This window comes from Scardinius erythrophthalmus, assembly GCF_964197995.2.
Source record: "Scardinius erythrophthalmus genome assembly, chromosome: 7".
Classification (NCBI taxonomy): Eukaryota; Metazoa; Chordata; class Actinopteri; order Cypriniformes; family Leuciscidae; genus Scardinius; species Scardinius erythrophthalmus.
The window spans coordinates 18525058-18550304 of NC_138227.1; the positions used below are offsets into that span (position 1 = coordinate 18525058).

The 25247-nt window shown below is 37.4% G+C and overlaps 1 protein-coding gene across 1 annotated transcript in view; it reads left to right on the top strand.

The window, feature by feature from the left end:
• Nucleotides 1-14260: 14260 nt before the first annotated feature.
• sez6b (seizure related 6 homolog b) overlaps nucleotides 14261-25247 on the top strand; it is a 201559-nt gene continuing 190572 nt past the window's right edge. Inside the window, exon 1 of the mRNA XM_081370344.1 lies at nucleotides 14261-14380. Within this exon, the coding sequence (XP_081226470.1) occupies nucleotides 14296-14380 (85 nt within the window). The 5' untranslated portion in view covers nucleotides 14261-14295. The remainder of the gene's footprint in view (nucleotides 14381-25247) is intronic.

The window sequence follows — 25247 nt, forward strand, 5'->3', positions numbered from 1 at the left end:
ATAAAATACATTTTAACAGATAAACTTAAAGATTTTGTTAGTGGATGGCAGGGGCGATTCTAGGATTTTCATTTTAGGGGGGCTCAGCCCCCAATGAGGGTATGATTTAAAAAAAAAAAAAAGTTAGTTTATGGTCTAATGCACATTATTAACTAGTTTCATTCATTCATCCAGTAACATGCATATGGCAGAGTTTTATAATCACTGAGGTACCAAATGCGAGGTATTTAGGGGGGTTCGGGGGCATGCTCCCCCTCGAGAAAAATTTGATTTCTCTGATCTACATATGTGCATTTTAAGATGTTTTGAAGGCCAAAAAAATTGGATAACAACAGCTTTAAAACCATGTGCGGGCAGCTGTTTATTTTCCACACTTCATCAGCATCACACTCTTTTTCTCTTTGTTTTTATCTTGCTCTGTCTTTTCCCCTCCTAAAGCTGAGCTTTGACTGATATAGGCTTTTAATTTTTGTCTGTCAGTGAAGAAAGTAAACATAGGGTCAACTGATAGGTTGATTTATGAATCATTTTCTCAGACAAAGCTACCAGGAAAGCTAGGTAACTAAGTTTATTAAATTCATTCACAATATGTATTGATCTAGGCCTAATACATGGCCGTAGACAGGGCTTTATAATCAAAGAGGTCATAAATTTGAGGTTGTTATGGGGTTAAACATTTTTATTTCTCTGATACGTTTGAAGGCCAAAAAAGGATAAGAAATAGATTTAAAACCTGCTCTCTCCTCATCTCCATCACTCTGTCTTTTTCTCTCAGTCTCCTGATCTTGCCCTGTCTCTTCCCCTCCTAAAGCTGAACTTTTTTAATTTACTGATGGCTACAAATTGTATTATATTAATTCTCAACATGTACACATGGATTATTAATCATGTGCCTATGAAAACGGCTTTGTTAATGTTTCTTGTCCCCTCACAATGACATAATTACACGTTATATAGGCCTATTTTCAGCTCAAAATGGCGAAATTAGACAAAAGTTTATTAGTTTTCTAATTATTTTTGTCATTCGTTTAACATTTATGACCTAAAAAACTATCAAATATAAAATGTTTAGTTTAGCTACTTATTACATCTTCTTAACTCGCACTTGACCGTAAACTGAAGCGTCAGTCGTGCTGCTAAAATTCCATGTAAAATACGCGCTCAGCAGCTTCTGTGAACATAAAGCCCGCCTACTTTGACTTGATTGGTCATCTCAAATATTCTGACATTGACGAGAAGTGAAAGACCAATGAGGCTCAGATGAATAAACACACACACGCGCGCCTCTGTTTCTGACCTGCGCTCTGCTTGGCGCTGCTGCGGACTGAAGATGAAGAACATTATTTAACCTTGTCAAAGACAAAAAAATATATATATAATTTTTAGAATAACAACATTTCTTACTCCAAGTTTTAGGGGTGCTGAGCTCCTTTTTAGGGGTGCTGAAGCACCCCTAAAAAGGGGCTAGCCTCACCTATGGTGGATGGTGAGTTTTGGTGATGCCCACCAATATGTGAAATCTGTTCAGAATAAAGGTGCAAGTTGCACTCCAGTGTGCCACCCTATATTGTGTAATATTGAGAGTTGAATTGTGCATAATACATTTGCTGCATGTAGGTGCCAATACAGTGATGCAATTGATTAATCTTTAAGTTCTTTTTTTTTTTTTTTTTTATAAGATATTGAACACAAAAAATCAATTAAGTGGAAGCTGCCACTGCTGGCTAGTGCTTAAACACTTAATTTAACTACTGTGTCATTATGGCATAAATAGTCAAGTGAACAGCTGCATTTACGTTAAGTAGCCTAAATCAGTAAAAGTATCACAATGTATTTCTAAAACAGGAACGGCAAATGACCTTTTACACAAGAAAATTATTCAATAAATAAATTAAATATGCCGCGAGTTTAACCCCCCCAATGGTAGACCCAAAGTTACGCCCTTGCAGAGCACTACGGGAACTACCAGAGAGCACAGAAAGCTTCTTAAGGATGATGAGGTTGTTTAGATGTACTGCTGAGCCCTTAGGACATATACAGTGAGGCCTTGAAACCTTTAACCATGTTAATGTGATTTGGTCTTTTATGTCCTATAGTGTACACTTCCATTCAAATGTTTGGGGGTGGTAAGATTTTTTTATGTTTTTGAATGTACTAAAAACAGTTTTGAAACCCGTTTTCAAAAGTTTTCGTTTTCAGGCCCCCAAAACGTTGTTGTTGTGTAAATGAACAGCCAAAACGCATAAAAAGTTGTGTAAGTGCCCCCTTTACGCTCACCAAGGCTGCATGTATTCGATCAAAAATACAATGATCAAAAAAAAAATATATATATTATGAAGTATTATTACAATAAAAAAAATGTTTTCTATACTTTAATATTTTAAAATGCAATTTATTCCTATGATGGCAAAGTTTCCAGTCTACATTGTCACATGATCCTTCAGAAATCACTCTAATATGATAATTTGGTAATATGACATTTCTTATTATTATCAGTGTTGAAAACAGATGTGCTGCTTCATATTTTTGTCGAAAATATTTCAGGATTCTGAAGTAAAAAAAAAATTATTAAAGAGATTTTTTTGTAACATAAATGTCTTTACTGTCAGTTTTATTCAATTTAATGCATATCTGCTGAATAAAAGTATGTGTAATTTGAGTTTCGCAGATTCATTCACTCTAATGTAAAACTCTTTATGTCCTCAAGAGATAGTATTTTTTTAAAATAAAGATTTAAGGTACAGTGCCTTTAAAAAAAAAGTTTTTACTTTATAAGTAAATAAAATTAAAATTACACATTTCTCAAAACAAAATTATACATTTCTGTTATCCAGTAGTATACATATTTAGATATAGCCACTGGAATGATTATTTCCATATGTTTTGGATGTGAGTCATTCCATCAGCCTCAGGATCCACAAGACAATAAATGTAGTTTACAGAATGCTGATGCACTCAGGCTTGTATCTCATAAACAATGAGAGAGGCTATTTTCCCATGGCATAAAGAAAGAACAAATATTCAAAGAATCACACTGTGTTTTATAATGCACAAAACAAGGTCTTGAATTGCAAGGTTGTTGTTTGCATTTGGTTTTGTGGGATTTGCCAGATGGCTTGTGCGGGAAGAATTACCTCATCAAGAACAAGCTTGCAGTCGGCTCAGTTTGTGGTATGGACACGATGTCCTACAAAAACAGAGAAAGAGAAATCTCTGCTTTTTGCATGAAATAAACTGATAGAGTTTGAAGACATACATTTTAAATAATTTAAATAGCTCAGCGACTTCCGACAAAGATCTGGTGGTCAGGCTTGATGAGAGTTGATTGCTCTGTGAACGAAGACGCCTGACGATGTTGGGATTGTGTAAAACCATAGTGCATTAGCAGTTCAAGATCCTGTTCTCAATTATTGTGGCGAGATCAGAAACACAGATTTCATTACGATTGAAGTAGAAAGTACATTATTGCTTTTCTCAGCCCAGATGATAAAAAGATGATTGAGGTTTTGTTTTTGCGGCATGTCGAGACAAGCTTTGTTGAACAGGAACGAAACTAGATACACTATCAATGCCAGAGTATCTCTCGAGTTATTATCTAAATAAAGTGATTACATCTTTTGTAATGTGTATATATATTTGTTTTAATCTGGGATTTTAGATATTTACAGTTCATAGAAAAGGGAATTGTCAAGTGTCTCTCATTCCTTTTGCGTTGGCTCATCTCCTTTGCAAACAGTGGTAGGTGTTTAAGCTGTGTTCAGACCTTGGCCCTGAATGACAGGGTGATTGACAGGTTATGAGCAGCAGGAAATGAGGCCCACATCCTATCTGGGGGGGCTCAGCGGCGTAGAAAAGACTCTTATTAAACTCGTTTAAACCCTGAACTCTCCAATTTGTTTAGCTATATCTCAAAGCAAGCAAATTCTATTTCAAGGGAAGATATATTGTTTTGTAGCATGAAACAAGTGACCCAGCTTTAAAACTAAATTACACACACACACAATCAAAGTTTCCAAGTTACTGTAGTGTCATTGAAGCAGAGTCTGAACGTATTTTCTCTGTCGTGGTGTGACTGAGGGCCTGAAATACGGACTGTTTCTTGACATTAGCTTCTTGCAAACAGCAGGCGAAGACAATTACTTCTGAGCAGAGAGAACTTGCATCTCACACTTGTGTTAAATAAGTCACAGGCTGCCCACATTAGCTTGCACATTTGATGAGTAACTTTCTATCCTGATAAAGCTGACAGACACTAGCATAACCCCCCCCCCCCCCCCCCCGTTCAACAGTTACGACTAAATATAAACCTCCAGACTGCTTTGATGTTGTTTTAGGCAGGTACAAAGTGGCAGATCTTTTTGTGAAGCTTTTGAGTTCTAAGAGTTTCTGAAGCGTGATAGTCTGTTTCTGCTTGGCGAAGCAAGTTTAGGAATTAATATATTGAAGTATAGGACTTCTGTAAAACACATGCGTTAGTGTTCTGAAGTTGCAGATTCAGTGATTTTTCTTTTTTTTTGGTCTCCATTTAATTTCCTACTTGCAGTGTTTTGTTGTCTTTTTTTTTTAAAGTGGTCAGAAACACAGAAATGTATTCGAACAATTTGCCTGAACTCTGAACCCTGAACTCTCCAATTTGTTTCGCTTAATTGGACATTACACTATAATTGGACATTATTTCCAATTATAATCTCAAAATGCAAGCAAAATTTACAGTATTTCAAGGGAAGATATATTGTTTTGTAGCATGAAACAAGTGACCCAGCTTTAAAACTAAATTACAAAACTAAAACCCCTGAAGCCACCCAGAGCCCATAAAGCCTGACCCCCTTCTTGTCTTCCAGCTGCGTGTGAGGGCACAAAATTGCTTCCCTTTGATGACCTTAATAATTCATTTGCATGCATTATTGTCCAAACTGGAGATTAGTGTGGGTGTGTTTGACTTCTGACTTAATTTAGATAAATGCAAAATGTTGTTGCTCGTGATTTATAGCAGGAGATGAAATATGAATTAATAAGCCTAGCTTTTGAATAGTTTTCATTATATGGAACCCAGAACTCAGCTGCAGAGCCACCTATCATAGATAGACCCACCATACATAGGTGGTTTTCATTTTTCAGCACAACTTACCGTAGCAAATCATATAAATGAAATACTAGAACTACATTGATAAATCTTTTATATGAATAGGACATGCAAAAATTCTTAATGCTCCAATTTATCTTCCAGTTCTGACAGAATAATTTAGATAATTTTATTTGTATGGTAAATTGTGTTGTGGTGATTCGTTTGTTATTATAGAATGACTTTTTTAATATCTTTGCATTAATGCTGAATAGCTGTGCACCAGTTTCACAGACAGGGCTTAGATTAAGACAGTATTAGGCATTAGTTCAATTAGGACATTTCAGTAGCTTTTATAAATGTGCCTTATAAAAAAACATTACCGGTGTGCATCTTGAGACAAAATAATGGCACTGACATATTTTAAGTTAAAACGGCACAAACATGCATTTTAGTCTGGGACTAGGATTAAGCCTTGCCTGTGAAACTGGGGAATTAAGGTGAAGGATCTACGATGTTTTATGTTAAAATACATTCTCTTAACTCAGTTTATTGTTCATTGACTACTATTAGTATGCCATTCATGGGTTTATCTCCCCCAAAAGTGTAAACATTGAGCATCCTAGGCACCATCAAAACATTGAGATCCGGTCAGATCCATCAATCTCTTTCCCAGGTCAATTTATCCACCTTTTTCCTGAATGTGGAAGTCTCGCCCGACTCGCAGCGGAATTATCCTTTACAATGTCCTCAATATAATAAGAGCGCACATTTACCTTTTATGGGGAGTATTTTACATGCTCGTTTTCTCATTTCTGTCTTTGGCATAAAATGCAGGCATATGGCATCGTACGGACATTCTTTTCAGATTTGCTGATGCTCAAAAAACACAGACTTTCCAGGAATTTCTTCAGTTTATTGTTGTTGTGGCTGTCATTAACAGCAGAGCTTAACTGTTTGCTCAGGAAAAAGGTTTATAGTGAAAATTTGAGGTGTGGCTACTGTAGCAGGCAGAGCCAGAAGGTGTTTAGCCGTTTTGGGACCATGACTGACACGTTACATGAGAAAAGTCAAGTAACCTTTAAAATGACCTTTATTACCTTTTTACAATACAGATTGTTTGAAAGCAGCTTTTTCAGAGATAACAGGAAAATAATGCAACAAAGTTTGTTTTTAGAAGAAAATAGCGTCGCAGACCATTTTTGTTGTAAAAAAGATATTAATTTAGTTAATTTATATATATAGCCGCTCTGGAGTAAACCGGGATATCAACGTCCAGCTCAGTTCAGTTCTCATTTAATGTTGTCATTGCAGGCAGATTAACAATATTGATGAATATTAAATTAAATGTCCCCAACTAAGCAAGCCAAAGTCGAAAAAAAGGCGACAAAGGCGAAACAGGCGACAGTGGCAAGGAACCAAAACTCCATCGGGTGGCAGAATAGAGAAAAAACCCATGGGAGAAACCAGGCTCAGCCGGGGGCCAGTTCTCCTCTGGCCAACGAATGGACAGTGTATGATTATGATTCGGGCAGCATTATAGGTCAGGAGTCAGATTGGATTGGAACATTCAGAATATTATCCAGTTGCATCTGGTTGAAGATCAGAGTCATGTGGGTACTGAGACGAGTTTGTTGAGGATCAGTGCCGATTGCTGTCATGTCGATGAGGTCTTCACAGGGGAGAGTCTAGTTGACACAATCTCTGCTGACACTTAAGGGATGCGTTGTGGTCGTGTCTAGGCGCAAGTCCACCATCTGATCTGGATACGGCCCGGATCCGGCTGATGAGAAAAGACATTCAGCATCGGTTACAGAAGTGCAAGCCAAAATTTGCTGCATTTAGACCTTCAAAGATTAAACGTCATGAACACGTCAAAGCGAACAGGGCATTGCTGTGCAATGTGCTACAATGGGCGCTTCATTATCCTGCAGCATTATCATGCAGTGGTTCAGAAAGACAAATATACCAGTTTATAATGTTTACTTTGTGTCCAGTGTAGACAGCCTCAAACAGTTGTGGCGCGTCATGTCAAAAAATGTGCCTGGTGCAGATAAGCTGAAGGGGTTTGTTATAAGCGTGACGCTTGCTAGACAGTGTTTTTCTACTCAATTGCTTTACTACTCAATTGCTACTCAACTGTTTCTTGCATAGCAGCACAGCTAAAAGTATTCTTAATATGTTGGTCCTTTTATTGAAAGTAGCCTACTTTTACTTGGGACATGCCTTCACAAGCACCCGTAAGAGTTGTAGGCCTATTTGTGATCTTTGAGTTGGGGAGGTGTAATTTGCTAAAGGAATGTTTGCAACGTTGTTTGAAAATATGCATTACTTTTGTAATTCCTCTAGTTGCCAGTGCCACTAGTGTTGCAGAAACCACATACCTCGCCTTTAAAAATAAAGGTTCTTCACTGGCATGGCATCTATGGTTCCATAAGGAACCTTTAACATCTATGAAACCTTTCTATTCCACATAGGGCTGTAGCTATCGATTATTTTAGTAATCGAGTATTCTACAGATTATTCCATCGATTAATCGAGTAATTGGATAAAAAAATTGTGGTAAAAAAATAGATCCAAGGTAACAACAGCCTTTAAAATGACTTAAAATACAAATATATAATAACAAGCAATAATAATTGGTTCAAGTAAAGTATCAAAGTAAGTAATTATATGGGTTTTATTGAACAACACAGTTAAAATACACCCATGTAAAATAAATGATATAAACTAATATAAACAGAACTTATGTACATAACAAATGCCTGCCTGCAGAGGGCGCCAGCGGTCTGGTGTTAGTTGTTGTTACACCAAGGCATTATCAAATCCTTGTTTAATATTGGCCAAACAACATTTAATTAAAATGTCAACTTAACCTTTAATATTTGGCCACTTCTGTAAATGGTTTTAAATATATTGCGTTGTCTTAGAAAACTGTAATTCTGCGGTTCATGGTTTCTCGTCTGTGGAATGCGCCACTTCCGGTATTTTGCCGATTACTCGACACAGGTAAATTGCAATCGAGGATTTTTTTAAATCGAGTACTCGACTTTAATCGAGGAATCGTTACAGCCCTAATTCCACAAAAGGTTCTTTAGATTAAAAAAAAATAATAATAAAGTTCTTCACACTAAGAAAAAAAAAGAGACCAAGGACTTGAACAGCTCCCAGTAGAACGTCACAGGTTGTTATCTCATAATTACAGTAATTACAACATGGCAAAAAAAAGAAAGAAAAAAAAGTAATTACAACATGGCATAAACGCAGCATAAGACCATCTCTGGTGAAGTGACACATCTGTCATCATGAGTCACGTTACAGTGACAACATGGCGTCTGAATTTCGCTACACATATTATTAATAAATAGAACTTACATTTTTAATGATTGCGAACAGGTGAAGTAAGTTCTTGTAGTATTCTATTCAGAGACTATGCGATTTCAGATTCAGCTTTTGTTTCTGTTTTTTACTGATTGTTGATTTAATGGGATAGTTCACCCAAAATTGAAAATCCTGTCTTGTCATTCAAAACCTGCATTAGTTGTATGGAACACAAAAAGAAAACATTTATGAAATTTATTTTTTTTGCATGAAATTAGTCAATGGTGTTTGATGTTGTTTTGGACCGTGTTGACTGTCATTGAATGGACAAAAAAAATGTTTCAACATTTTTCAGAATATCTTCCTTTGTGTTCCACAGAAGATAGAAAGTCATACAGGTTTGGAATGAAATGAGGATGATTAAATAATGACAGATTTGTAATCTTTGATTGTAATATCCCTTTAAGCACTGACACGCAGAGATGATTTAACCTCAGGATACTGACTGCTGGTAGGCACAGGCAACCTTAATGCTTCAGTGAACCCCGGCCCAGTCTAGCTTCAGGGGAATAACCCTGTTCTGGCGAAACATATGCATTCAAACAGACAGAAAACAGTGTAGCTGGTTAAGGCTGCACAACTTCAATCAAGAAATCAGTCATTTGCTCCTTGTTAAGTTTGTCTAAACAGGTTGTAATTTCAGTATTCTTACATTTACAGTGTGCAATCATAATTACCAGTTTCAGCTTCGCCACTGAGCTTGGAATAGTAATTATTTCACAGACAGACAGAGAACATTTTCACATAAACATGAGCGGGCTCCGAGGGAAATACGGTGAAATGAAAAGGTGATGATGGCTTCCTATAATTCCAATAATGGCCAGCAGATGAGGACTGCATTATCATTTGGTGCTTAACGTTCATAACTCTTCTCTCTGCGGCATCACTTAACATTTCTATATTATTGCCACAAAGTCCTCTCTCTCACCTCATGTATATTTCATGAGGGTTGCTCTTTTCCTTACCATTTAGTTCTTTGTGGAGTGCAAATACTGGGAACCGATGAGCAGGTCATTGTATGGGTAATTTTTAGGAGAGGCATGTTTTCAGATTTTCCCTTTTGCCTTTTCTATTCTAGATTCCTTTAAACTATCACTATAAATGGGTGGCAGTTTGCTAATTAGATGTTTTTATTTACCAGAAGCATAACCCATTCCAGAGGGAAAGAATGCAGCAAAACAACAACAACAAAAAGATCTTAACAGTGGCTCTGTTGCAAATAGCGGTGATATTGCTGTAATTGGAAAGTTATTGTTTAGAGTCAGTTATAACAAAGCTGTGTAGCCATCAGGTAAAAGGTACTAAAATACTTTTCTTACACTTTGAGTAATTGTTGTTTTTAAACAAAGTTTTTTTTACTTTAAACAAAATATTACTACTTTCTGAGTCATGAACATCAGATGCTTTCTTGGAATTACTCCATTTGACTTGAACAAAATGGCTTTTCATTGAAAGGTCAAAATATCTTGATTTTTGACGGTTGAAAATAACATTTACAGTACATAATGTTCTTTGTAGAATTACACTATTTGACCTGAACTAAAGTTGCCCTTTGATTTATGGTTTAAGTATGGGATGAACACTAACCTTCAGAATTTTTTATGTTTTCACAAAGGCCGCATTTATTTATCCCAAAATATCATAATATTGTGAAATATTACAATTTAAAATCATTGTTTTCTTTTTGAATATATAATTTTAAGTGGTCATGACTGATTTTTTTTATTTATTATTCTAATATGTACCTTGAGGTTCACTTATTTTAATAGTTTTTTTTTCACACAAAATATGTGAAAGAACAATTATTTTCAACCCTCATTCTGACTCTGTCTGAAAATATTTGTTTTTTAAGGGGCAGCAAAAACTCGTCATAACTCTGCGAATCAAAACTCGTCATAACTCCTGTGTGTGTGTGTATGTGTACGTACAGATACACGTACCTTCTGCGTGTGTATGTACCTTCTGCCTGTCTGTACCTGTTTGGATTACATTGTTTGTTAAAGTTTGCTTCAGAACTTTTGATTCTCCCTCGTCTTCTTCTGCCTGCACCACACCGTGACAAACGGGACATAAATTAAGCCTTTAAAGAAAAGGGCTATTGGGCTGTTTACAGTGTCATATACAATACAAGAGCCTGCACAGCGACAGGAAATAGAAATGAACACAAAAAACCTACCTAGTGCTATACCTTATACAACACTGACGGTGGACTTGAGCTCAGGAGTAGTTTTTTTCTTTCTACGCACACACAATATTACGTAACACTGCGCTTGTGTTTTAAAAACATAATTTAACATATAAATAATCCTTTTTAAATAGCCCACTTAAAGTGTTTATTACAAATAAATCACTAAATGCTTAAAATGAATAATTGTTAATGAACAAACATTTGCGTTGCAATCCTGTGAAAGCACCATAATTTAGGACCATTAATACTAAATGACCTTCCACCTACAGTAGACAACCGGAAACAAGGGATGGACAATAAGTTCAGCTGATCTAAGGGACTGGGCGGGGCGGTAAGAGTAAAGTAGATCAAACAGATATGGAGGTGCAAGACCATTTAATGCCTTAAACTTTAGCTACGGGTAGCCAGTGAAGGTCATGAAGCAGAGGAGTAATGTGAGCAGAACGCCTGGTGGAGGTGAGAACTCTTGCTGCTGAGTTTTGAACATACTGTAATCTTGCAATAAGTTTTTTGGTCAGACCAAGAAATAAGGCATTGCAATAATCCAGACGTGATGTGATTAATGCATGAATTAAGGTTTCAGCATCAGATAAAGTGAGAGAAGATCGAAGACATGCAATATTACGAAGATGGAAAAAAGAGTTTTTAACGACAAGAAATATGAGGGCTAAAACATAGTTGAATCGATTAAGACACCAAGGTTACGAATAGATGACGAAGGCTTTACATGAACTCCATCAATATCAAAGGACAGGTCCATCCTTTTGACTGAGGCAGCAGAGCCAATCACCAATATCTCCAATATATCCAGTTTTTTTATTATTTAATTTGAGGAAATTCAGGGACATCCAATGCTTGATGTCCCTGATACATGCAGTGAGTGAGTCAAGGAGGGATGGCCTATCAGAGCTGGTGGTAAGATAAATTTGAATGTCATCAGCATAGCAATGAAATTGAAGTCCATGCCTGCGTCTGACGTCACCAAGTGGATATATATAGATGATGAACAATAGTGGGCCAAGAACTGAACCTTGAGGAACACCCTGTGTAAGCGAAGCAGTGGCAGATCTATACCCTTGTATGGTGATATAGTACTTTCTGTCGCTAATGTATGAAATGAGCCAGGAAAGAGCGTAACCAGTGATGCCGAAATCAGAAACCCGAGAGATCAGTATTTCATGGCAGACTATGTCAAATGCAGCGCTTAGATCGAGAAGCATCAAGATATTTATTAACCCTGAATCCACGGACAAAAGAATTTCGTTAACCACCCGAAGAAGAGCAGTTTCAGTGCTATGAGATGGGCGAAATCCTGACTGAAAAGGTTCAAAAAGACCATTAACATCTAAATATGATCGTAATTGCGAAGCCACAACCTTTTCAAGGATTTTGCTTAAGAATGTTAAATTAGATATTGGCCTGTAATTATCCATGTTTAGATGGTCAAGGTCTTTTTTAAGAATGGGGGTCATTTTTAATTCTGCTGGGACAATGGCGGAAGCCAAACTACAGTTTATCATATGTGTTATGAAGGGTGCAACCTCGAGGAGGACACACATCTTAAGCAGAACAGTAGGTGTAGGATCAAGCTGGCAGGATGTGGAATTAGACTTCACAATTATATCACTTATGGCAACAGGAGTAGTCAGAGTAAAAGCAGAGAGAGAGTTTGTTGAGTGAGCTGAATCAGATAACATTAAATGAACATTTGAGTCACTTGTATGAGGGGTGTCTTTGGTGATGGATTCAGTGATTGACTTCAATTTGTCTGAAAAGAATTGGGAAAAGCTATTCACAAGCACCCCAGAGCCCGAAATAACATGTTGTGGTGGATTAGTGAGTTTGTTAACCATAGCAAAGAGTGATTTGGGCCTGCATGTGGAATTCCTAATGGTAGAGGAGAAATAAGAGGATCTTACATTGTTGAGGGCTGTACGGTAGTTGAGCAAATGTTCTTTAAAAGCCAGAGAGTGCACAATGAGTCCAGTTTTCCTATATAGTCTTTCTAGGCAGCGACCCTCAGTTTTTATTGTTCGAAGTTCAGGAGTAAACCAGGGTGAGGCACGAGTAGATGGAACCAGTCTAGTTTTAACAGGAGCATGCCTCTCAAGTATATGAGAAAAAGCATTATTGTGAATACAGCAGATTTCTGACGGACAGTTAGATAGTAAACATTCGGACAAGGTTGAAACAGAGAAAGAAGATGGATTCACAGAATTGATTTAATAAGTGAGCATTTTCTTCAGTGGTGATATAGATATTGGAAAACTTTTATGAGTTTGTGATCTGAGAAAGCAAAATCAGAGCCATTAACAAGAATATTATATAAGCCAGATGTACATATGAGATCCAGTATATGACCCCTGGACTGAGTAGCAAACATGTTAAGTTGAAACAGTCCAGTGCAGACTTCAGTTCCTTGCATTGTGCAGTGTTTTCATATTAAAATCACCAAGCAAAATAACAGATGAATGACAGACAAGAGTAACTCACTAATCTCAGAGAAAAAGTCAGAGGGAAATTTTGGAGGTCGGTTAATTAAAGAGTGACGTTTGGCCAGTCATTTTTAGCGCTAGATTTTTTTAATTCTGCTGGGACAATGGCGGAAGCCACGAGGACACACATCTTAAGCAGAACAGTAGGTGTAGGATCAAGCTGGCAGGATGTGGAATTACGGATCTTAGATTTCCGTTTTAAGTTATGAAACTTGCAGGAAATGTTATTGGTGCATGCAAAGACCTTAAATGTCAAAAGATTGATTTCTCAAGGCAAACTTGATTTCTCATGTCACAACTCATTTAATTCCTGATTGCAAAGCTGAATTTTCAGCATCATTACTCCAGTCTTCAGTGTCACATGATCCTTTAGAAATCATTCTAATATGCTGGTTTGCTGCTCAAGAAACATTTCTTATTATCAATGTTGAAAAAAGTTGATTTTGATTTGGCAGACAAAAGTTTGTAAGCATTAATATTTAGAATTTTTTTTTTTGTGCATGTTTTTATAAAGAAGAATCATATATCACCCTCTTAATGACGCTTTTCTTTTTTCAATTTCTGCAATTATACACATACATTTTTACTCTGCAACCCACAAAATATATCCGAATGACTTTTAATACAGAAACAAAAACATGTTTCGTTTTTTGGTGAATTACATTTATTATTATTTATTTTATTTATTTATGATGATTAACTGAATAGAGCAAAAAATAGACAAACTATTTAGATAGGAGTAACCGGTTTAATCCGAGCGCTTTGATCTTGTAGAGCACGGTCGACCACTTCCTCCTTTCGCCTCAGTTAGCAGTTGAAATGAAACACAAATGGCAATACTCGAGCCATTTAATCGAGGGCACTATTAGATTATGTACGGTACAAACTTTGCGCGAAGCCTGAAGTTGTTCCAGTTGCTGACGCTAGGAGCTGTCCGCGGTGCTGAAACGGCTCGACTCAGTCTGAGAGGTGCTGACAGAAATTGAACATTCTCTGGCTCTCCTCCGTTCACAATTATAAATCTGATCAGAGCTCCCGTCTCGCGCAGCGACCTCGTTCCTCACGGCGCGTGCGGCGGAGGTCTCGCGGAACGTTTGTGTCCTGCTCCTCTTCAAATAAGTGTTTTAATACAAGGACATATTCTGTGATAGGAACCCACTGCCGCGAGCATGAACTCGACAAGAAATTACAAACCAAGCATGGTCATTCTGATTCTGGCCGTATTTGCTGGCTTGGGGATGGCACGAGGGCAAGGTAAGAATTTATATTTCAAATTCTAAACATTATAAATACTTGTTCTGTTGTCCACGCGATTAGTGGATTGGATACGCGCAGCTCCACAGAGCCCGATGTGTAGATGATGCGAGCGCGAGACCCATTTCTCACTGTATTGTACCTTTGTTTGCGGAGAGAAAAAAAAACCTCCGGTTTGAGAAACATCTTTGTGCCGAGACGTTTCACTAGTAGCCTACTTTGGTTGCACGCGAGAATCACACATTGCACAACAGAAGGACTCGTAAGTCACAAAGTCATCGGCGTGATTATGATAAAGCACGCATAGGATTGACAGCACAGCGCGTAACAGTGTATTTTTTTATTGCTCTACGCTCTGACTTCATATTTTTTTAAAGCATTGCATAATTTTTATACGAGTTTCATTCTCTCGTGTTCCATTTTTCCTGTGTAATAGCTGTTTGTTCTCTGTATACACTATTTATATGGCGTAAAGTTAGAACACATTCCCAGATCTTTGTTTGGAGATTTATCTCATCAGTATGTTAAATGTGATTATGTATAACAAGGTGAAAACTTTGAGGTTCAACAGGTTTTTAATTTGGGGATCACAGCGTGACATTATCTTCACTGATTTAGAAGTGAAACAGACTTTCAATGATAATAAAGATTGGATCCGCACCTTCATTTTTTCACTGTAACATGTCACTGTAAATTGCATTTTACTTAAAGGAAACATTCCATTCACAGTAATCTTATTTAAATATCTGAGACTATCATTGTATTTTATTGGGGTAGAGAAAAGGAAAGATGTTAAACAAAAGCACAAATGTTTGAAACGAGTATTATGTAGTTCTAATATAAACTGTAGGCCTGTTTCAGATAGTTCCTTTACACCACACTATTGATAGAATAAGTGAGTGACATCTTCTGTACAGTTTACATGTTTCATTGCTAGTAATTGTCACTTAAATGAGGGGGCTATAACAATATAACAAACTATAACACACACTTTGACATGGGTGTCTCACAATTTGCATTCAATTTGAAGGTGTCTTGCTAGTGCATGTTCATCTTAAAACATTGATTTAAATTCACACAATATATAAACAGAATAATATGCTGTAGCTCTGCAGTTTGCTCTATATACTGTAGCTCACTGAAACCTGCTACAGTCATTTCTCAGGCACAGTGTATGTTGCACTTCATGTTCACTCAAAGCTGTTGTACACCACTACCTCAGAGCTCTGTGTTGTTTTTAGCTTTCGTCTGACAATTCCCCTCACTCTTTTTGTCTTACTGTAAAAGCTCGGCGAGCAATACAAGGGATAATCCTGTGTTATTTGTCAAGAGCAGCTCCGTGCAGTATACTTTTGAGAGATGCAGCACTCTTTTCTCTGTAAAAATCCTTTCAAAATTTAAGAAACAACAGGAATCTGATTGCATGTCAGCCAAGTTACAAGCATGTTTTTAAATGTATTTCCGTCTTGAAGTTCTTCCAATTCAACACTTTTACTCACCTGTCAACTGCTGTTGAGAGACTTGCAAAGCAATCAACTTACCATCGTTCGAGAAGAATCTTTCATTTGCAAATGTGTTAAGTTTCCTAGTTTTAGGTGACAGCATATAAATTGCTCTTCGTAGTTGAGACTGATTGAAAGAATCTGAGCTTTTTCATCCTGTCTCTTGTTTCAGACTCATTTTGTCTGTCTTATCTAATTACGTCTTGTGCTGTATTGATTATATATCGGTGATTGGAACATTGACCTTTTTTGCTATGAGCGTATGAGTCAGTGTTTTCCGATCAGTCACCTTCAGGACGGTGTGATGAGGCTTCAGGGCTGCGCGCTGAATGGCTCTTACCTTGAAAAGCACTCTGACTAATGCACAGCTCCATCATTCCACACTGAGCATAGACAGCAGGCTAAAAGCAGGGCCCACCACTCACAAATGGATGATGGGCTATACAAGAAACGCAGGAAGGTCAGGGGCCAATTTGCTCAGGTCTGTGCTGTCCTGCTGTGATAGACACATATGTAAATACATATTTAGTGCCTGCGCACCAGGAAAGCACGCTGGAAAAGACTAATGTTAATGTGTAAAAAAATATGTGACTCATGTAACGGATGTTTTGAACAAAGCAAAGGTGCCAGTACAAATGTTTTTAAATGAGATTCAATGGTGTATAGACATCCTCACGGCTCCCTAATGGCATTGTGAGCCAATGCTATAGCAATTGTTAAATTTGTAATCTAGAGCAGTTTCTACACTACATACAGTAGCTCATCCAAGCATTTTTAATGCAGCATTCATTTGCATGCACAATGAATGGAAAACTATGGTGTGAATGTCATGACAGAGATGCTTGTGTATGGTGTTGGAACCTTTACCAGCGGCTTCACTGTAATGCAGTGTTATGATTGTTATGGAGCTCCATTCTAGAATCTTTGTTGCAGAATGGCTTCTCTTATTTACAGCAAATTTACACTTTGACAGAAATCTCTTAATCAAAATATTAGAAGAGAGCGAAGGAAAAGCGTAATGAAGATATAAATTAGGGACGCACAATGTATCTGTACCTTTATTTTGATTAAAATATGCTCTGTGGTTATCATTACTTTAAGGGACTTTCATTTTTTTGTTCTACAAAATAAATTCATACTGTACCTCCTACATGAAGTTGCTATATAGGGACTACATCGGTTTTCTCTTTAATCAAATATCCTTGTGGTAGCTGTAGTCTATATTCATTATTGATCGCTATTCGATATTACCTTTACCATCATCTTACGCTAAAAAAATAACAACGTTAATTGTAATCTTTAGCAAATCTCAACCATACACAATGGATATCTATTTTTCATACTGTACATTATAATGTTGTGATGCCTAAATTCACTTTTCGCATTTAAAATGCATTTTATTTTTAATTAATTTTATTAGACAACATAGTGTTGAATTGTAACATTGGCCATTTATTGGTCATTGACGTTAACATTAGAGGGCTATATTGCCCAACTTTGTTGAAGAAAAAAGACTGAAATAGTATTTTCTTATAAATCAAACTCCAATCATTTTTTTTTACAACTTTGAAAAAAAAACATTTTTTAGTCCTAAAATGTTTGTCTCATTCATCAAGCATGTAAACTCACATCCTTGTGGTGGCTGTAGTCCATATTTAGCCACTTCTTAGCAAACAGAGCAGCATTAAAATCCACATTTGAGGAATGACTGTAGTGCCGAATGGTCTCAAAGCAGCCCAAGAAACTAACGCAGTCGTCTGAGCTGCTGGCAGTGTGTAAGATCAGACATCCCAGGTCTCCACTGAGAGAATAAGAGTGTCAGTGATGGGTGAACTTGTAGTCAACCCAGCCGAGATCGGCCCTCGAGGTGGGTGAGTGCCACAGCCTGACTCCATTACCTGAAGCGCCAGGGGGAGGGTTCGTCCACACTTCCTCCCAACGCAGCTCATCCAGCTCCGAGAAGCCATTAGGCTCGCACCCTGTCTTTTAGGATCAAGCAATATCACTCAATCAGCAATTTATCAGTGCCCTGTGTCGTCCCAGGCAGTGCTGGAGAAGAAGGATGGAGGAGGGAGTGATAGTCAGCTTGACCCCTTGACCCCTTCACGCACACTCGGTTCAGCAGGAGCTATGAGGTTGAGCGTCTGCTCTCCTTGTCTTTATTACGACCCTGATAAATGAGTCGGCCGCCGGGCTGGATGGCCTCCTACGGCCACACTGGCAGGCCTGCCACTCCTGTAATGCTGATGAATGGTCAGCTGGGACAGCACTCAGCAGACAGTACTGCTGGGAGAAATCTGGACACTGCCAGGGTGCCCAGCCTCTCGCTGTCAGCACAACTGGCACATACGCACCATGGCCATTGAGGCAAAAGAGGCAGTGCCTTCTTAAAAATTTGGATGAGAGAATATCTACAGTACAAACATAAAACAGTGCAAATATTATGAAATATGCTATTAAAAAGTAGATAAGCAAGAGTGACACTGTCCAACAGCAACATAACATAAACAATGTACCTGTATGTCCTTTGGGTTTGGTGGAGAATGAATGGGTAAACGTCACGTCAAAGGAAGCAATGCCTCCATTGCGCTATGATTGGCCTATTGCGCTGTTCACGTGATGAAGCCTCTCATTTTCATGCGTTTTCCACATCCCCACATCGGCCTGAATGAATAAATATAATAATGGTGTTAATGGCAAGACTAATTATAAAATAAACAACTCATCCACAGAGATATCAAGGCTTTATCACATCAAAATCAAACTTGAAATGACTTGAAAACGCAACCTGTAAGTTTTTTTTTTTGTGAGTAATCAGCTTTTCTGAAATGTCCATCATGACACCTGCAGTGTTTACTGAGCTTTAATGATTGATGATCCAAAAATTAGTTGAATGTTTAACAGAACAGTTGAACAATAGTTTACATTTAAAATATATGAAATTAGAAATTTGTTACTGTGTTTTATAATGATTATTTTGGAATAAATGTAAAAATGCTTAAAAATACTAACTAGGTGAGAAAACATCCATTCCATTGAAAATGCACACATTTTTTATGTTATTTAACCTGGAAAATGTGTCAACATTAAATGTAACTGGAACATTAATTTACATTGTGTTAAAATACCACACATAAAAAACAGTGAGGACTTCCTGTGCTGCATGACCCGCTCTTACAGTAACTAACCCACTTAAAGAGCATTTGAAGTTCTTTTGTAGCGGCTACATCTGAACATCTGTGCATGATGATCAATGACTTTGTCAGGCTTCCAAAGGCCAGATGGTAAAGATGGAAATGTAGGGAGTTCAGATGTAGAGGCGAGATTGAAATAACGCTATTGCCTTACTGAACTCATCGTACTATAATAGATCTGGGCTATATACAGATGAGAAGAAGGCATAATGTGGCCCAGGAGTCTGACAGGCTTGAGTCTAATTATAAAACGCGTATTTTTGCAGTCTAGTCTTTATGTTTGCTCTTGACCTGAATATGCCATAGTCTATATCCTTTCCTAATGATTCCCGTGCTGTTTTGCACTGCAACATTGCGCTTGCGCGCACATCGTGCTTGCTTGACTCAAAAAGGATAAAAAATGTTGTTGCCCATTTTTCTGTTTTCTTCACCCTGATAAAAATAGGAGCCCTTGCTGTGGCTCTCTCGTCCTTTAACCCACACTGTATGTGTGTTTGTTTTTACGGCCCGTTTTAATCTCTGGCCGCGGTAGGAGCATGGGGTGTAATGGTGCTTTATGTGCTTGTCCTGCCCCTTCCATAACTCAGCCCGCCACGCTTTTTTACATCACGTTCTACGGTATTCTAGGAAGCACATTATGGTTTACAATTTAATTCAGTCATGTCCTTCTCCAGAAAATGAATGGGTGCAAATTGCCGATGAGAGCATGATTGAATTCACTGACCCCCTCCCCCAGCTTTTATTATACACGCACGGTTATAAGTCAAGGGTGGCGAGATTATGTTTGTATAGATTAACCGCAGATGCCGGATGTATTATGAGACAGATGAGGACATATTTCAACTGAAATAAATCAGATACTTTATACTTAAATAGTTTTTGCAATGTTATATTAGATATCGTGTTTGCCTGCCGTTTGTATTTATGCAGAATAATCTGTAAAACAGGGCTCCAGACTGCGACTAATATGCCTTTTCATCAAGATATCATCATGCGCATGAGCCACGATGAACAAATGACTCTTATGAAGCAGTTTCACGAGTCAGTCAAAAAGTTTCACGAAACAGCCTTTATTTACTGATTTGAATCAGACTCGCTCGGTGAATTATTCAGAGGTGTTCACAAATGACCCTTTCAGAGTCATTTTAATATTATGTCCGATTCTTGAAAAAATTACTCTTACAAGCCAGTTCTTTTTTAATGAGTCAGTCAAAAAGTCTCATGAAACAGCTTTTAGTTAGCGGTTTGAATCAGACTTGTTTTGTGAATCATTATAGGTGCAACCTATGAACCACGAGACAACCAGGAACCATTTATGTAATGTATAGGGGACAGCGGGGGCACAGCCTTTTTTAACTTTCCCAGTTTGTGTAAATCTACTTAGGGTTCATAGTATTTATTTTTTCCCACATTCATTTCCTCATGTCTAGTGCAATTTTGTGGTTATGTTTTATTAATACAGTGTATACTTTTTTTCTTGATATACCCCGAAAGAATGGAAGTGAAATGTGACAACATGCCCCATAGGTGGGGTACATTGTAACATGACCATATGACAGCTTAAAATCTAATCAAAAAAACATACCAGACTAACTAAAATATTTTCTCAATAAAATACAATTATTAACTTTTTCATATAACATAATGGCATTTTTTAATAATTACAAATAAAATAAAATTTGAGTTTGACAACGAACACACTGGAAAACACAGCTACAGTATACAACGTAGTTCAAAACATAATAATAATTAATTATTTCTGAACATTGACTCTGTCTTTATTCACCTTTATTTCATGTTTTCTCAATAGAATTCATAAAAGTATAGAATATAATAGCATAGTTCTAATAGGGGCACATTGCAACACAGTGTTACAACATGCCCCACCTGCACAACTGGGATTTAAACCCTGCTAGTGTCTTCTGCTAGTTAGCAAAACATTAAATAACCATATCAACTGTTAAATAACAAATTGGAGATTAAAATGATATCAGATTTGTCTAATTTAAAATAAACACCAAAAATAGAGATGAAAAATTAACATAAATAAGAAATGTACTTTTGCTATGGTTAAATAAATGTTCAGTGGTATCGTCGCAATTCTTTCTCTATATAGTGTTGATATGGCAACTAGTAAACACACTAGTTTCAAGTTTCGTCATGCTGGCATGTGTGGAAGTATTTAAAACAAGGGTGTTACAACTAGCCCCGCTCTCCCACACACCCGGTTTTAGTGACTTCTTTTTAAATGACAGTGTATAAATAAAGATAGATTTTCACAGCAGATTTCTGTTGAATAGAGTAATAATGATATTTTGATATTCATATTTTTATAGACTAATATTGGTTATTTTTAGTACATAAGATTGTAAGTTTGAATCAGCTGTAAGGGAGACATGTTGAAGTCATAATACGTTTTTAAAAACAGGCCGAATGAATAGCCATCTTTATTGAGTGAATCTGTAATTAGGCTCCTAAACGTTTAAAAACAAAATGACTAAGTCATTGTCTTCTAAAATGACTAGTCTAGAGCCGTATAAAATATATACTGTATTTCGAACACGTTCAGACACTTCAGTTTGTGTAATATCCAGTATTTCCTCTCTTTTTGAAAAGTGACCTTTGAGTGTGTTTGGGCTTTAGACATATAATATGTCTTTACTGCCATTCCAAAACCTAGCTGAAGGGCCCCCAAATGTTTTGAGCCGCTGATAAACGACAAACTCCCTCAACCCCCCCATCACCCCCACCTCTGCCTGTCTCTTCTGCCGAGGAAAAGCAATTTGCTCTTGGTGATCCGATGCAATCAGTTGTGCTTCATGGCTTTCAACAAAAAAAAAAAAAAAAAAAAAAAAGGACGAAAAAAGGCAAAAATAAACAGAAGGGAAGGAGAAAAAAAAACTTGCGAGAGAGGGACATCACTATTAATTAAACCCTGCGCTCCCGAGTTCTGATGATCATGTGCAGGAGCTGCAAATATTCAACACCTGTTTTTTGATTACCAGTGATTAACCTATTGCAGTGTGCCTCAGACTCTCATCAAGAGCCATTCAGTGCATGAAGACCCTCCTTAAACACTCCTTTTCACAGCGCTCACATGAAAATGAGTGTTATTGTGCCTGTGCGTCTGCCCCTCCTTTAGGACAGAAGTTGTGAATCAGGCTTTGACAGTTTCCAGGTGCCGAGGCGATGGGAAAGCTTTAACACGCGCTCTCTCTCTTTCTTTCTCTCTGGCATAACAGTCTCTGAGGCATGGCTGACGGTTCCACAGCCTTGTGAAGTGTGTATCCCAATTGCTTTTTCCCCCAGCGCCGCTTCTCTCGGGTTGTGTTAGTTTGCTTCAGAAGCCCTTTTGCGTTTTGCCATGTGTGTGTATATATGCCTTTTCCCCTTTCGCTCTTGCTCCTCATCTCACTCAAGAGCCTGTCTGATGCGCTAAACATCTGCTGCGCTCAAAAGCACCTGCATGCCCGCTCAGCCTCTGTATTCTGACAAGCTTCCACTTCATTTGATCTCCACTTCCACTGTTTTTTTTAAAAAGCCCAAACTGTATATTATTGAACCAGCAGCTCACGTTGTGAAATGCGGCACTCTTGATAGCAGGCAAAACGCCATCTCTGTGTCAATACCGCTTTTCAGAGCCGCTGCTGTCCTTTCATTTAGATTTCTTCCCTTGTCCAGCAAGATGCACAGCTGGGGTCCCACCAAAGCCACCGGTGACGCCTGTAAGGGGACTGTGGGACATTAGTGGGACGCTAATAATTTGTAACTCCACAATAAAGGCTTTCAACCCACTTGAGGGGAGAAAGGAAAGCTGGTGGATATTCATTACAAATCAATGAGCCAATCTCCCACGCCATCGGCTGGTGTCCACCGCTCTATTTTTCGGCCCATCTTCGTTTGGCTTATGCTGGTGATGTATTGTTCTCATAAATTTTGTGGTTCTTTTCTTCTAGGTTTTATGTTAGCAGTATTGATGGATGGACGGTGAGTCCGCTGATCTCTTCACTATCTGAGAGATTGATCCAGACCTTTGTTTTACCTCTCTCCTTCCCTCCCCTTTTGCAAAAGAAGTACATTTTAGCATACTTATTATGGAAATGACATACTTTGAAAGAATATGCTTAAGTGCAAACTGAATGCAATGTTTTTGGACACTTCATTTCATGTTAGTTACAATAAAATGGAAAAGGTTTATATTATAGTTTAAAAAGGTTTTTGACCCACTTAAGTAGGACTTAAGTACATATTTTTATATTATTTCCTAATACTTCTATTGTCTTAGAAATATGGTTAAAGTGTACAGCCGAATGTACTGACAAGCATTCATGGTAAACTGAAATATACTTCATATATATTGAAACTTTTATGTCATGAAATACACATTTAATTGTAATGATGAAGTTTCAATTTAGTACATTTAATATATTTAATAACACACTAAAGTTAAATTATAATCAATTACTTTACAGGGGCTTTAGCATATTAGTCCGCACATCAAAATAAGTGTACTTTAAAGCATGACAAAAGATTATTAAAACAAAATACTTCAAAAGTGCACTCTTAATTAAGCTTAGGTGGCCTTTTATTTCATTTATATTATCTGCAACTTTTAATTAAAAATTATAAAGTGCACTTTTTAATAGTGTACTTAAGTGCATTAAGAAACAGTCATTAAAATGTACTTTTTTTACTTAAGTGTACTTAAGTGATTTTGGTCAAACTTTAGATTAGGGTCCAATTCTCACTATTAACTAACTATGACTTATGACTGACTTTCCTCATTAGACACTACTACTTATTAATAGAAAGTAAGGTTGTTGCTAAGTGTAGGTATTGGGTAGGAATCTGGTAGGATTAAGGGATGTAGAATATGGTCATACAGAATATGGCATTAATATGTGCTTTATAAGTACTAATAAACAGCCAATATCCTAGTAATATCTATGCTAATAAGCAACTAATTAATAGTGAGAATTGAACCCTAAACTAAAGTGTTACCATGTTTTTCTTCCATTAGTATTATATTATCTGAAAGTGCAATTTAAAAAAATACATACTTAGGATTTAAAGTACACTACAAATGCACTTTCAGTATAATTAAGCACACTTCTTTTTCACAAGGGTCATCACTGCAATTATTTTTGAATGAGGCTGTCCATCTGGCTGAAGTGAGAGGAGGTATCCCCAAAACAAAAAAAACCTGAAAAAACGTGTAACATGCATGTGGATGCTGTCAGGTGGTGCGCCAGCCTCTCCACCGCACACGTCTCCCACGCCCTGTCTCCGTATCGATCCATTAGTCAGAGGAAAGCAAACGGCGGATCAGCAGCTTATTGTCCCTCATGGATTGGCAGACTGTGTACGCCCGGTTAATTGGGCCTGGCGTCTGTGGCACATGCAGAACCATAGGCTCTCCGCTACAATTAAGTCTCCGACAACCTTCCCGTCCCTTCCCTCCGTTTGAAGTGCCAGCTCCCATCTAGAAGCTACTTCATCTAGAGCGTTCCCCAGCAGGGTGCAGCAGTTAGGGAGACGGCAGGTAATCACTGGAGGAACATTCGGAGCGGAGCAGGAGTGCATCCTTGCTTTCCCCGCTTCAAAGCGTTGAACAGAACTTGACTTAACATGCGGCCTATTTATGTGGACACTGTTGTAGGTAATTGATCGAGATTATAGGAGTAGTGATCATCAAACTTTTTGATGTCAAAGGGAGATCCTTCCTAAAATATGTAGACAGCTAGTTTACAGTATATTGCATTCAGAAGTTTGGGGTCGTTTATTTTTGAATGTTTTTGTCTCTGAAACTGATAACCTTTTTTTTTTTTTTTTTTTTTTTTAAAGAACATTTTTATTTGAAATAGAAATCTTTTGCCATAATATACATTTCTTTACTGTCACTTTTGATGAATTTAATACATCCTTCCTTACTAAATTAAAGAATATCTTCTTTTAAAAAGGGGTCAGTAAATGAACATGATACATTTTGTGTCTCTAAAAATCTTATCTTAAAAAAAAAAAAAGTATTTACTATTGCCATGACCAATAGAAAGCTGCACAGACACCACAGTTTCGTGAGGGAATTTATAGTCTTCCAAACTTGCATAGAAAGGAGGTGTGTTAGTGCTGAAACTAATAACAAAAATGTAATTTAAATGCATAATGGCATTA